The sequence below is a fragment of the Impatiens glandulifera genome, chromosome 1 (genome assembly GCF_907164915.1).
Source record: "Impatiens glandulifera chromosome 1, dImpGla2.1, whole genome shotgun sequence".
Taxonomy (NCBI): domain Eukaryota; kingdom Viridiplantae; phylum Streptophyta; class Magnoliopsida; order Ericales; family Balsaminaceae; genus Impatiens; species Impatiens glandulifera.
In genome coordinates, this window is record NC_061862.1 from 149,173,777 (window position 1) to 149,188,006 (window position 14,230).

The following is a 14,230-nucleotide window of genomic DNA, read 5'->3' on the forward strand; positions in this document are numbered from 1 at the left end:
AAAACATTCTATCCGAAGTCATAATGATTTTTACTTGTAGCAATCTTTTCTGAGTGTTTGGATCTTGAAGCAATTTCATTGGAAGTTAACAAAAATCCCATGAGGTAGGTATCTATTACTTTAATATCACAACAAATCACTTACAAATGAGGCCAAATACAACTAACTATGCACTTTACAATATTGGCTATTATTATTGTGAATGGTAGTAGAGAACCAAGAAGTGAATGCAAATGGGAATGCTTTTGATTTCATTAAAAAATTACAAATTACCAACGAGAGCAGAACCAATGCTATCGGTAGAAGTATTTTTTTTAATTATTACCGAGAGTGATTACTGCTCTCGGTAATAATATTATCTCCGACGAATCCAAGTTCTCTCGGTGATACTAATTTTTCTGTCACCAACAATCGAATTACCGACACCTTCCGAGAGCATTAGTCTCCCTCAGTGAAAACCATCACCGATGGCAATTAGGCTTTCACCGAGAGTTTTTGCCCTCGCTAAAAAGCCATTTTTTTAATAGTGGATGTCTTTGTTGAACAAGGATACGATGCAATGGAGAAATTTGTATAAGTTTGATGTGAGACATTGTTATTATCTATTTGATAGAGTCATTCCATCTGAGTTGTGTTGGAAGAAATTATGGGAGTCTAAGATTCCGACTAAAATCTCTTTTTTCGGGTGGAGTACGGTCCACAGTGGTATTCTAATTGATGATAGATGTATGCATAATGGTCTTAACTTATAACTAAAATCTCTTGGAGTGCGATCCACCGTGGTATTATAACTGATGATAGATGTATGCGCAAGGGTATTATAACTGATGATAGATGTATGCGCAATAGTCGATGTCGTCTGTGTCTTAATGATGTGGAAACAAAACATCATTTACTTTTACATTGTAAAGGTGTCGCTAGTATTTGGAGTCTTCTTTGAAGTATTACTGATATTTATTGGGTTATGCCGGGAATCATTGGTGCGTGTTAAGAAACGTGGATTGAGGCAGTTAGATTTGCGGACCTAAAATAATGGGGTTATATCTCAAATACTTTCTAGTGGGTAATTTGACTGGAGAAAAATCGGAAAACCTTCAACAATCTCAAATGATTGTTGTGAATCCTTCACAATATTATCATTCTAACATTATATGAGCTTCGTAGTGAAAAGTCGACAAATTCAGTCGGAGAGTTTATTGCATTTTAGAAGATTTTTGCACACGTTAATTTTGTATTATTTATATTTTTTTTACAAATGTAATATTTTTGTCGTTGTTCTTAAACTATTATTAAAAAAAAGTGTATTTATTTTGTTGTGATATAAATCCCTTGCTATATTATAAGATGAATTTATATAATAAAAAAATGAGTTATGGCAAAAAAAAAGAAATAATATATAAGCAAGTTCAATATTAGAAACTTGAATATCACCTAAAGAAAATTAAAATATGGACAAATTCAACAAAATTGCAAAAAAATAAATAAAAAATTAAACAAAAAGTAAAAAGTTGCTGTAGGTTTTTAGTGACTTTATTAAATATTTGGATTTGTATTTCAATATATTTTTTAATATTTAATTTAATATTAATTTAGATGAAATAATATTTATATATTAATAAATTTAATATAAAAAGTTATTTAAATATAATTTCACTCGAATTTTAAAGTGTTTAATTTTATACACATAAAACATGCATGACTTAAGTATCTAATTATGTAATAAAGAAATCAAATTGAGTGGAATCACTTAAAATTAAAATTGTGAAAAATATATTGTAAGAAGAAAATCTTCAAATTTTGAATTTATAATATAAATGAACACCTAACTTTGACCTGAATTAATGTGATGTCACTAATGGCAAAAAGGGTTTAAAAAGATTTTTAAAATTGTTAAATATTGAAAAAACATAAGCTCAAATGTCAAAATCAAAAGATGGTCAAATTCAAGTCTCACTTCTCTTTTGTCCATGGAAGTTGGAATCCTCGCAAAAAGTGATCTTTGATTCTAAAATAATCCTCTAAAATGTTTTTTAAGTGTTTCTTTGACATCACTCTAAAATAATCCTCTAACAACTGCTTGGGTCCACGGTTAATTAATAAAATTAACTTCAATAAACAATTATAATAAATTTGCTAATGAAGCTGTTACTATTTACTCCATTATCATGAATTCATACTTTATCACCTAATCAACCTAACCCAATTCTCTTCTCATCTAATCTCACCTTCAAACTCTATTAATCCTATATATATATGAAGCCAATAATATGATCATCAACAACAAAAACATAGAAGAAAGGTGTGATCAAGTTCTACAATGGCGGGTGCTTCATCATTTATCCTCTCATTGTTAGCATTATTGACTCTTCTTCCCCATCCTTCATTCGCCGGTGACATTAGACATTACAAGTTCGACGTAAGTCTCCATATTTATGCCTCTTAAATACTTATTGTATTGGTATTAACTTCTTTATTTGTATTATTTGTACGTAGATTAAACTACAAAATGTAACGCGATTGTGCAAGACAAAGAGTATGATCACGGTCAATGGGAAATATCCAGGTCCTCGTATTCTAGCACGAGAGGGCGACAATTTACTGATTAACGTGACCAACTATGTGTCAAACAATATATCAATTCATTGGTATGAAACATAACCATAAACCATGCATGCACACGTGATTGATTAATTCATTTTTCCTTAGAGAATAAAAAATCATGTATTATAATATAACTAGGCATGGAATTCGACAACTTCAAACCGGATGGGCAGATGGACCGGCGTATATAACTCAATGCCCAATTCAAACGGGCCAAAGCTATGTCTATAACTTCACTATTATCGGACAAAGAGGAACCCTTTGGTGGCACGCCCATATTTCATGGATTCGATCCACCCTTCATGGCGCGATCATCATCCTCCCCAAACGCGGCATTCCTTATCCTTTCCCCAAGCCTTACAAGGAAGCTCCCATCATCTTTGGTACAATTAAACACGACATATAACTTAGGTCTCATTTGGTTATCATTGGTTGTCATGATATTAACGTTATGAATGCACGCAGGTGAATGGTTCAACGCAGACACACAAGCTATTATTAGGCAGGCCTTGCAAAATGGTGGCGGGCCAAATGTTTCAGATGCATATACAATTAATGGGTTACCTGGCTTACTTTATAATTGTTCTAAAAAAGGTTCAAATTTTTACCAATTCATTGCATCTTTTTATATCAATTTTATGTACAAACCATTTCATTAACTTCTATTTTTTTTTTTGTAAATGGTTTAGATACTTACAAATTGAAGGTGAAGCCGGGGAAAACTTATCTTCTTCGCTTGATCAACGCAGCACTCAATGACGAGCTTTTCTTTAGCATAGCTAATCACACATTAACGGTAGTTGAGGTTGATGCTATTTATGTTAAGCCATTCGAGACTAAAACACTCTTAATTACCCCTGGTCAAACCACAAACGTTCTTCTCAAGACTAAATCATCATCCCCACTTGCGGATTTTCTCATGTTGGCTCGTCCTTATGCAACCGGGCAAGGAACTTTCGACAATACAACTGTGGCAGGACTTCTCAAATACAAAGGGTCGAGAAAAAACCTACCGCTCTTTCGTCCCATTTTGCCCGCTCTAAACGATACCAAATTCGCCACTAATTTCACTAAAAGGCTTAGAAGCTTAGCCAACTCTCAATTCCCAGCAAACGTGCCTCAAAAAATTGACAAACGTTTCTATTTCACGGTTGGACTTGGAACAAACCCTTGTAACCTAAACAACCAAACATGTCAAGGCCCGAACGGAACCAAGTTCTCCGCCTCGATTAACAATGTTTCTTTTGTTCTACCAAGAACCGCTCTTCTTCAATCCCATTTCTTTGGAAAATCCAAAGATGTTTATAGTTCTAATTTTCCTTATAGTCCATCAAAATGGTTTAATTTCACTGGAAATCCTCCAAACAACACCATGGTGAGCAATGGAACAAAAACATTGGTGCTTCCTTTTAACACACAAGTAGAGTTGGTTTTACAAGACACGAGCATTCTTGGGATTGAGAGTCATCCGTTTCATCTACACGGATTCAATTTCTTTGTTGTTGGTCAAGGTTTTGGGAATTACGATCCCACAAACGATCCCAACAAGTTCAATCTTAAGGACCCTGTTGAGAGAAACACGGTTGGCGTACCGCCTGGTGGATGGGTTGCAATTCGATTCTTAGCCGATAATCCGGGTATGTACAAATTATTCTTGTTTTCATCTATTTATTTGTTCAAATTAACATACTTTTATTGAATTGTTTATGAATATATAGGGGTGTGGTTTATGCATTGTCATTTGGAAGTACACACCAGTTGGGGTTTGAAAATGGCATGGGTTGTATTGGATGGAGACCTACCCAATCAAAAGTTGCATCCTCCACCAGCTGATCTTCCAAAATGTTGATTAATTAACACTTTGCTTGCAAATATGATATCTCTTTTCTAATCCATTTCTTTTTCAATGAGTGAAACGATTTTTTGATGATAAAAAACGGATCTTTATGATTCTGCATCATGTATTATAACTTATTTGTGTAAACTCTACCGTGATTATATTATGTTCATTTTGATTGATTTGTTTTACTATGTTCTTGTCAATTTGTTTCAATTCATTAAAATTGTAGTTTAAACAAAACAATAAGTAGCCTGTACTTAATTGTTAAAAAGAAATAATAACATATATAACATATTAAACAACAAAACTCCATCGGTATCAACAACAGAAATTAACCACAAGAGTTAATTTATCTGTAATTACGTTACTTGGGTATATCAAAGGTCGCATTGATTAATGTATGTATATTTATTGATCATTATATTATGTATTTAATCAACCTCATGTAATCATCAAGAAAAGAGTCAAAAGTTATTTTACGCTAAAATAATTCTATCTATCTTTTATTTATATTGTGTTAAGCAACATAATATAATGATCAATAAATATACATACATTAATCAATGCGACCTTTGATATACCCAAGTAACGTAATTACAGATAAATTAACTCTTGTGGTTAATTTCTGTTGTTGATACCGATGAAGAGTTTTGTTGTTTAACATCCTCCCGCAAGCGAAACGGTGTGGCACAGACTGTGAGCTTGTCACGAAAAAGTGAAAAGCATTTAGATGAAAGACCTTTAGTAAGGATATCTGCAATCTGATCACGAGTTGATATGTATTGAATGATAAGTGTCTTACGAGCAACACGTTCACGAACAAAATGAAAATCAATCTCAATGTGTTTGGTACGAGCATGAAAGACAGGGTTTGCAGAGAGAAATGCAGCACCAATGTTGTCGCACCATAAAATAGGAGGACGATTCAGAGTGACATGAAGTTCTCCTAGAAGAGATTGGAGCCAACAAAGTTTAGCAGTAGTATGAGCCAAGGCACGATATTCAGACTCTGTACTAGAACGAGCAACAACCTGTTGCTTTTTGGAATTCCAGGAAATGAGATTGTCTCCAAGAAATACACAATAGCCAGTGGTGGATCGACGATCATCAGGACATCCGGCCCAATCAGCATCAGAATATGCTGTAAGAGAAAGTTGTGACGATGACCGAATTTGTAATCCATGATACGGTGTATGCCGAAGATAACGTAATATTCGTTTTACAGCTGCCCAATGGCAGCCCTCCAAGCAGGGTCTTTATTAGCAGATGAAACACATGTAGGTTCAACACTAGAGGCAAAGTTGATATTTAAGGAATGAATCCGGTTTTTGGCTCGAGTGACCATGGGATGAATGGAGCATGTAGGAGCACGAACAGGTGAAGTACGAGAAAGAGGGTTTCTAGGAATAGGTGTGGATTCAACCAATGTGGGAGTAGATGAGTTAGAAAAAGATTGAGGTGGGGTAGTGATTGGATTAATTGGATTATTAGGAGGGATAGATGTGGTAGGTGTGGTAGGTGTGGTTGGTTGTGCAGTAATAACGGTTGAGGTTGTAGATGGAACAGAATATGTGAGAATAGATAGCGATGGTTGTTGGGTTGTGTGAGTAGGTGTTGAAGGTGATATTGTAGAAAAGGGAAACAATTGTTCATTGAAGGTAACATGTCGAGAGATGTATATACGACCGGTTGGTAGGTGGAGACATTTATAGCCTTTGTGAACCGAGCTATACCCAAGAAAAGTACATCGGATGGACCTAAAATCCATCTTGTGTTGGTTGTAGGGTCTTATGAGAGGGTAACAGGCACACCCAAAAGTCTTCAAAGAAATATAGTCAGGCACACACCGAAATAATATTTCATATGGAGAGCGATGATCTAGAGAAGGTGATGGTTGTCGGTTGATAAGATATATTGCAGTGAGAGACGCATCATCCCAGTATTGAGGAGGTACCGATGCATGTGCCCTTAAGGTGAGGCTAATCTCAGTGATATGCCGTAATTTTCGTTCAGCAACTCCATTTTGTTCGCTCGTATATGGGCACGAGAGTCGGTGCTGTATACCATGAAGTTCTGTCAATGAGCCAAGATTACGATATTTTCCACCCCAATCAGTCTGGAGCATTTTTATACTCCGGTTGAATTGGTTTTCAATAAGTGCCTTAAATTTCACAAATATAGATAACACATCCGATTTCTTTTGAAGTGGGTATAACCACGTATACCGACTATAATCATCAACAAAAATAACCATATAACGAAAACCATTTGTAGAGAAAACGGGAGCCGGTCCCCAAACATCAGAATGAATTAAATCAAGTGGAGCAAAAGTTTTTGATATAGAAATTGGAAAAGGTAATTTGTGAGCTTTTCCAATCTGGCATGCTTCACAAACATTAAAGTTCTTGTTTCCTAACATAGGTAACTGAAAATGAGAAATAACATAAGATGTGGTGGCAGCACAAGGGTGTCCAAAACGATGATGCCAGGTAGACGCTGAAGCTCGGGAGGTTGTAAGAGCATGTTTGGGGATTGTTGATGGAGAAATATAGTATAACCCGTCTTTAAGTCTACCTCGAAGAACTTCCATCTTCGTAGAGCGATCCTTTACCAAACAGTAAGAAGGATGAAATTCAAAGAATACATTATTATCAGCGGTAAATCGAGCAACATTCATCAAATTCTTGACAATTTGTGGAACATGCAAAATATTTCGTAGATGTAGAGTTTGATTTCCACTATTAATAATAGAATTGCCAATGTGAGATATGGATAGAGGGTTACCGTTACCAACTGAAATCCGTTCAGTACCTTTATATGCCGAGTGAGTGTGAAGATTTTCTAAGTCAGCCGTAATATGATCAGTAGCACCCGAGTCTGGATACCAAGCAGGATCTGAGATCACTGATGGGCTGGCCATCATAGCTGCAGGCGGAGCCGAAGGTTGAAAGTTATGATCAAACCTACGCCGACAAGTATTGACAAGATGTCCAATACCATTACAAAGTTGACATTGTTGGTGAGAGCGACAATTATCCGATGAATGTCCAATTCGATCACAATTGGTACATTTCGGACGTTGATTACCACCATTATTATTTCTACGGCGGTTCCCGTCACGAGAAAATAAATTGTTTCCAAATTGAAGATTATTGGGCCCATAATTCGATCCAGCTTGACTCGAATTATTATTTATGTTATTGTTGGGCCTATATAAAGGTGTCCCGCTCCAGCATCCACCAGACTCGGACTCAGGTCCATTGGCATAAGAATTTTTAGCCATATAATATTCAGAGGGTCCTGAATTTGATCCCCTTCCTCGCGGCGATGGATTCCCGCGAGAGTTTCTTCCACCTCCTTTTATTTCTTTCTTAACACAAAATAATAATTAAAAAATATTTTAAAAACCTACTCTAAGGTTTAAAATTGACACATAAATATTGTTATAATATTTAATTAATTAAATTAAATTAGATTTTATTTTTATTAATTATAATGCAAAATATTATTTATTTTCAATATAATATAAAATATAATAAATTAAATTAAAAAAAAGGTGTGCAATAAGTGCCGGACTAGGGCAGTCACATTCCGTTTTACTAAATTTATCATGTATTTATATAGAACAAATATATAAAAATAGAGATTTGATATCACAGATAAAAAAAAATACATAAATAATATAAGATATACTTAAAATTAATAAACAAGGATAATATCATATGCATAGTAAAAAAAAATTAAGGTTATCAAAAGTATGGGGGTAAATGAGTCGAGTCGTTCATGAGCTGCTCATGAGTGGCTTGGTCAAAGTTCGATTCGAGTTCGGTCAAAATCGAATTCAAGCCGAGCTCGAGCTAACTCGTTTAAGATTCGATCCGAATTCGAGCTTAGATAAGACTCGCTTGATGGCTCGTTGAACTTTTTCGAGCCTAATTATATAATTTTTTTTATATATTTTACTTTTTAATCAAAATTTAAACATACCCATACGACGACTCTCTCTAAGCTTATTGCTTATAGGCTCTCAAAAATATATTTATAAATTAAAAAAATATATATTATATAATACTTATAAGAAAATAAATAAATTTAATATTAATATAATTACATAACCATAATTTTACTGTAATATTATTTAATATATACAATATCAATATATTATATTATATTATATAATATATAAAATCATTTTTATTTCACTATAAATTATTTATCAAGATATATCAAAATAATACTTATAAATTAATAAATATATATTATATAATAGTTATAAGTTATAAGAAAATAAATAAATTTAATATTAATTTAATTATAGAAACATAATTTTTAGAAATTAAATTAAAATATAATTTTACTGTAATATTATTTAATATATACAATCTCAGTGTATTATATTTTATAAGATATAAAATTATTTTTATTAAACATAATAGAGTCTAATATATTTTTAAGTTCATCTCAAATACAATACACGACTTAAAAATATTTTTTTCAAACTTGTTTAAACATTAATAACTCCATTATGTATTCTACGTGTATTCTTACGCGAACCAATACATCCATTCTTACGTGAACCAAGTCTTGGTTGTGGAAGAGTTACGAGGCGTAAAAAAAAACAAAAATACGCGGAGGGTTGTACGATCTGATGAATGGACTCTCGACATCCATTATGTTTTTTTAATATAATAAATTAATATATAAATATATTTAAATTCGAGCCTTTCGAGCCGAACTCGAGCCTATGGTTATATGATCGAGTCGAGTTCGAACTTATTATTGAAAGCTTGATCGAGCTCGAGCCGAGCCAATAAAAAACGAGTCGAGCCAAATTCGAGTAAAGGCTAATTCGAGCTCGGCTCGGCTCGTTTACACTTAGTAGGTTACACTTTGAAAGAGAATGATAATCATTTATCTTAGCTAAAAATTCCAATTAAAAACATATTATATGGTGACTAGGGGCACAATTATATATATTAATTTTTTAAGTTTTTTTAATTTACTAAAAATCAAACAATAAAACTAATTCAAACTAGTATAATGTTCTTACGTTGTAAGAATCAATGTTTTGAAAATCGTTCCGGTTATCAACCCGGTTTTTTTAGCGAACTTCGGTCCAACCGGTTAAACCACTGGTTGAACCGGATTTTAATTATTTTTAAAAAATAAATAAATTTAAATATATTAATTTGTAATGGTATATAAAATCACTTAGACATATATAAAAATAATTAAATAAATATTAATTAAATTAAATATTTTGTTCATTAAATTAATATTACATTAAATAATTATTATTTAAAATATAAAAAATTAAAACTTTATATTAATGATAGTATGCGGTGATTGAGGAATGATGGGACCCTAAGAGATATAGCCATTGAAAACTAAAAAGTAAAAACTTCATTTGCTTTATCATTCTCCGCCTTCTTTCTCTGTTCTTCCAATATGTGTTTTCTTTCTCTTTTCTGTTCTCCCCATCTGATCTGATTTTGGTTATAAGTTTATCTTTCTCCCCTTTTTTCTCTGTTCTCCCAATCTAAGCTTTCTTTCTCTTTCCCAATCTGATCTGATTTTAGTTATATGTTTATCTTTCTCGGCTTTCTTTCTCTGTCCTTCCCAGATCTAATCTTATTTTGGTTTTATTTTTTTAGTTTAGGGTTACAGATGAAGGAGCAGACCCAATATAACACGAAGAAAGAAAAGAGAAGAATCACTGACCTTTCGAACCGGAAATTTCCGGTTCTGTTTTCCGGTAGAAACGTCCGGTCGGACCGGATTTTCACCGGTTCGCAAGGTTAACGTATTGGAGTTAAAAACCGGACCGTTCAGTAGACCGTTTCACGGTTGGACCGGTTGAACCGCCGGTCCGACCGCGTATTTTAAAACATTGGTAAGAATAAATAAAAATTACACTTACAAAGTTAAAATTAACAATACTCATATATTTGTGATCATCATTCTCAACGTCTTCATTATCCTATTCGTCGTCAACATCTATGATATGAAGATGAAGGGCTTCAATGGTTGGGACATCATAGTGATCGTCTTCCTTCTCTCATTCATCGTTGTTTTCGTTATTCATAAAAATAAGATAACAAATTGGATAAAAAGATATTCATTTAATTTTTTCTCATCAGCATCGACCTCCTCCTTTTCGACCTCTTAGTCTCATTACTAGGTTAACCAAAAATATCATTTCTTACTTAATAGACATCTCATATTATCAACATCTTTACCATCACTTTTGGAAAACCAACCATCTTATTATATCACCCAACTTCTTTACCCTCACTTCTTCGGTAAACCAACAAATTTATTCATATATTTAACCACCAATATATTTTGTTCTCTAATGAACATCTCATTACTAATCTTGTGACCTAACTTCTAGTACTTTGTACCTCAACCAACTCGTATCATATCGCGACCTATTTACCCTCACTTTAACAAACCAACCACCAATTCAATCGATCTCTTATCTCGTGACCTCACTTTCACACTTCGGTCAACCAACCATCTCAATCACACATTTAACCACCAATATTTTTTCTCCCAATGTACAACTCACTACTAATATTGTGACCTCACACACTTTCACACGTCTTTTATCCCTCACCAAATCAACCACCAAAATCTCAATTGACATCTCCATCTCGTGACCTCACACTTTTAGACGCCTCTTATTCCTCAACAAACAACTACCAATCTCAATTGATTTATTATATTGTGACCTCACACTTCGGTCAATCAACATCTCATTCACATATATTTTTAACCACCAATCACAATTGACCTCTAATCTCGTGATCTTACACTCTTTTCTTACCGGTTTCTTATGACTTAGCAAACCAATCACTAATTTCAATCTTATCAACCTCTTATCCCTTGGCAAACTAGCCACTAATCACATCGACCTATAATCTCGTGACCTCATAATTTCACATGTTTCTAATCTCCCGACAAATCAACTACCAATTACAATTGACCTTTAATCTCGTAATCTTACGATCCTTTATTACGGACCTCTTATCTCTTGGCAAACAGTAACTAATTTCATTTGACTTCTTATCTCGTGACCTCATTATTTACACACGCCTCTTATCTCTCGCCAAAACCAGCCACCAATCTCAATGAACCTCTCCATCTCATCACATCACACATTCACACGCCTCTTATCCCTCGACAAACCAACCACTAATCTCAATCACATTTTCACATGTCTCTCTTATCTCTTGGAAAACCAACCACCGACCTAAATTGACATATTATCCATCGGCAAACTAACCACCAATTTTAATGTTACCGGCCTCTTATTCGTCATTAAACCAATTACTAATCTCAATCGACATCTCATCTTGTAACCTCACACTTTCACACTTAAATGTCTTTGATCCCTCGGCAAACCAACCACCAATCCCAATCGACCTCTAATCTCGTGACTTTACGATCCTTTGTTACCGACGAACCACCATTCTCAATTGATATCTAATTTCATCACCTCATGATCTTTTGTTATCGGCCTCTTATACCTTGTCAAACTACATTCCAATCACACTTTCACAAGTCTTTTATCCCTCGACAAACTGATGTTACTAGGCTCTTATCCCTCGACAAACCAACCATCAATCTCAATCACAATTTCACACACCTCTTATCACTCGATAAACTAACCACCAATCTCACACATATTTCACACGCATTTTTTCCATCGACAAACCAACCACTAATTTTAATCACATTTTCACACGCTTCTTATCCATCGACAAACCAACCACCATCTCAATTACACTTGCACACGCTTCTTATCCCTTAACAAATCAACAATTAATTTCAATCAATCTATAATCTTGTGACCTCACGATCCTTTGTTACCGGCCTCTTATCTCTTGGCAAACAACGTCTCAATCACATTATCACACATCTTTTATCCCTAGGGAAAGCAACGACCAATTTCAATCGACATTTAACCACGTGACCTCAAACTTTGGTTAATAAAATATTTGATTCATATTTTTTAACTACTATCATTTGTTACGGCCTTTTATCCCTTGACAAACCACATTCTAATCACACTTGGTTAAAGGTTGTACTTATTTTTGTTAGGTTACAAGTTCAAAACATACGTATAACATTTTTAATTATATTTTTAACCGTTTCATGATTATAGGCGGGTCAACTTACGATCCGCCAAGTATCCATTTACTCTCACATATATATTCAAATTAATCACCTCTCGACCCGACAAATTAAACAAATTCAAATTAAGCATATATATATATATATATATATAATTATTATTTGTACTTTATTATATATATAATAATTATTATTTTCATTTGATTAGAAGAACTAAGGTTTTTTCAATTTTTTTTAGATTTTAAATCCATTTTTTATAAATTCTATCCTTATCACATCTATATATTCTAGATATCAAATTATTTATTTTATTAATTAAAATACTAAAATATAATTATTTTATCTTTATAAAATTTAATTTTAAAATTAAAAAAAACTATATTAATTTAAACAATTAAAAAATTCAAATAACTTATTTTTTCATCAAACAATTTTTTTTTTGGACAAAATAAAAAAAAAATTCAAATAACCCATATGAAAAGAGCTCCAAATTATAAACTTTCTATCTATTTTTATACTATGATTAAGTTATGTTTTATGTTTAAGGAATATTTACATACATAATCAATAATCAGATCTTAATTTTAGATAGGTTTGAATTATTTTTAATTTTTTATATTAATAAAATTATTTTAAATAAAGAAAAAGATAATATTGTAATTATGACCTTTATGATTGATCTTGTCGAGGACATTGAGATTCCCTCTGAAACTTCGGGACTTGATGTCGATTTATTTATTTATTTATTCCGCATATGTGATGGTTGTAATCTAATTAACAAAATCAATCGACTGTTGTAGTATTATAATATGGACTTTCCTTCAAAGCATGTCTCCGACCAGCAACTACTATTAAAAAGCTTTATAATCCATAAATTAACTAGTTTAATTAGCTCTCAATTATATATTAATTTTGCAATTAGATGGCAAGTCGATGTTGCAATTACAGGAGCATGCACCAGAACTACGTGGCATCAAATGCAAGATAAGTTTCTAATCACTTCCCTTCTACAGCATCACACCATTTATACAAAAATAAATAATATTTATAACACTATCTCACAAAATAATTTTAAATATTAAGATATGACAAACAAGTTCGATTCTCATTCTCATTTAGGCTACCTTAAATTGAGTGTGAAAGTCACAAAATTAGAATATGCTAATATGTTAGCTAAATTAAAAGAAAACAATGATTAGAATATTTATCTTCTAGACAAGATAAGAAAGGTTTTGAAGTTGTATTTTGCTGCCCTTTTATATTTTGGAAGATGTGTTTAAACGATTTGTCTCGGATTTATGGTTATTGTTGTTTTGGTTTTTAGTTGGTTTATTCTGGTTTACTAAATGACTTGTGGTAGTTAATACGGTGTGGAAGTCGATCATGAGCATGTTCCATGTGGGAGTTTTGGTTTTTGTCTTGTCCCCTTTAAGTTTTTATTTTTGGCATCATCGGTGATTGACTGATCAGGTTTTGTTGGTGCTCTTTGGAATTGTGTCTCGATTCGGTTCCTCTTGACTATGTTGGGCATGACGACGACTAGGGATGGTAATGGGGCAGTTTGGGGCGGAGAATGCATTTACCGTCCCCGCACCATTTTAATTTCGGGGATATTTTTAATACCATCTTCGCCCCGTTCGATTTTTTTCG

At 33.1% G+C, this 14,230-nt stretch overlaps 1 protein-coding gene across 1 annotated transcript; it reads left to right on the forward strand.

Annotated features, from left to right (window-relative positions):
- Positions 1-2,287: 2,287 nt before the first annotated feature.
- LOC124914786 (laccase-17-like) lies at positions 2,288-4,637 on the forward strand. Its single transcript, XM_047455398.1, has 6 exons — positions 2,288-2,416; positions 2,494-2,645; positions 2,740-2,984; positions 3,067-3,195; positions 3,291-4,238; positions 4,320-4,637. The coding sequence occupies exons 1-6, from the start codon at positions 2,318-2,320 to the stop codon at positions 4,448-4,450; spliced, it is 1,704 nt and encodes a 567-aa protein (XP_047311354.1). The 5' UTR covers positions 2,288-2,317; the 3' UTR covers positions 4,451-4,637.
- Positions 4,638-14,230: the final 9,593 nt, after the last annotated feature.

Bases quoted from the DNA above. Each gene is read 5' to 3' on its own strand.
- LOC124914786 (XM_047455398.1), top strand. From the start codon at position 2,318: ATGGCGGGTGCTTCATCATTTATCCTCTCATTGTTAGCATTATTGACT. The intron at 2,646-2,739 runs GTATGAAACATA...TAATATAACTAG, and splicing joins AACAATATATCAATTCATTG to GCATGGAATTCGACAACTTC. The intron at 2,985-3,066 runs GTACAATTAAAC...GAATGCACGCAG, and splicing joins GGAAGCTCCCATCATCTTTG to GTGAATGGTTCAACGCAGAC.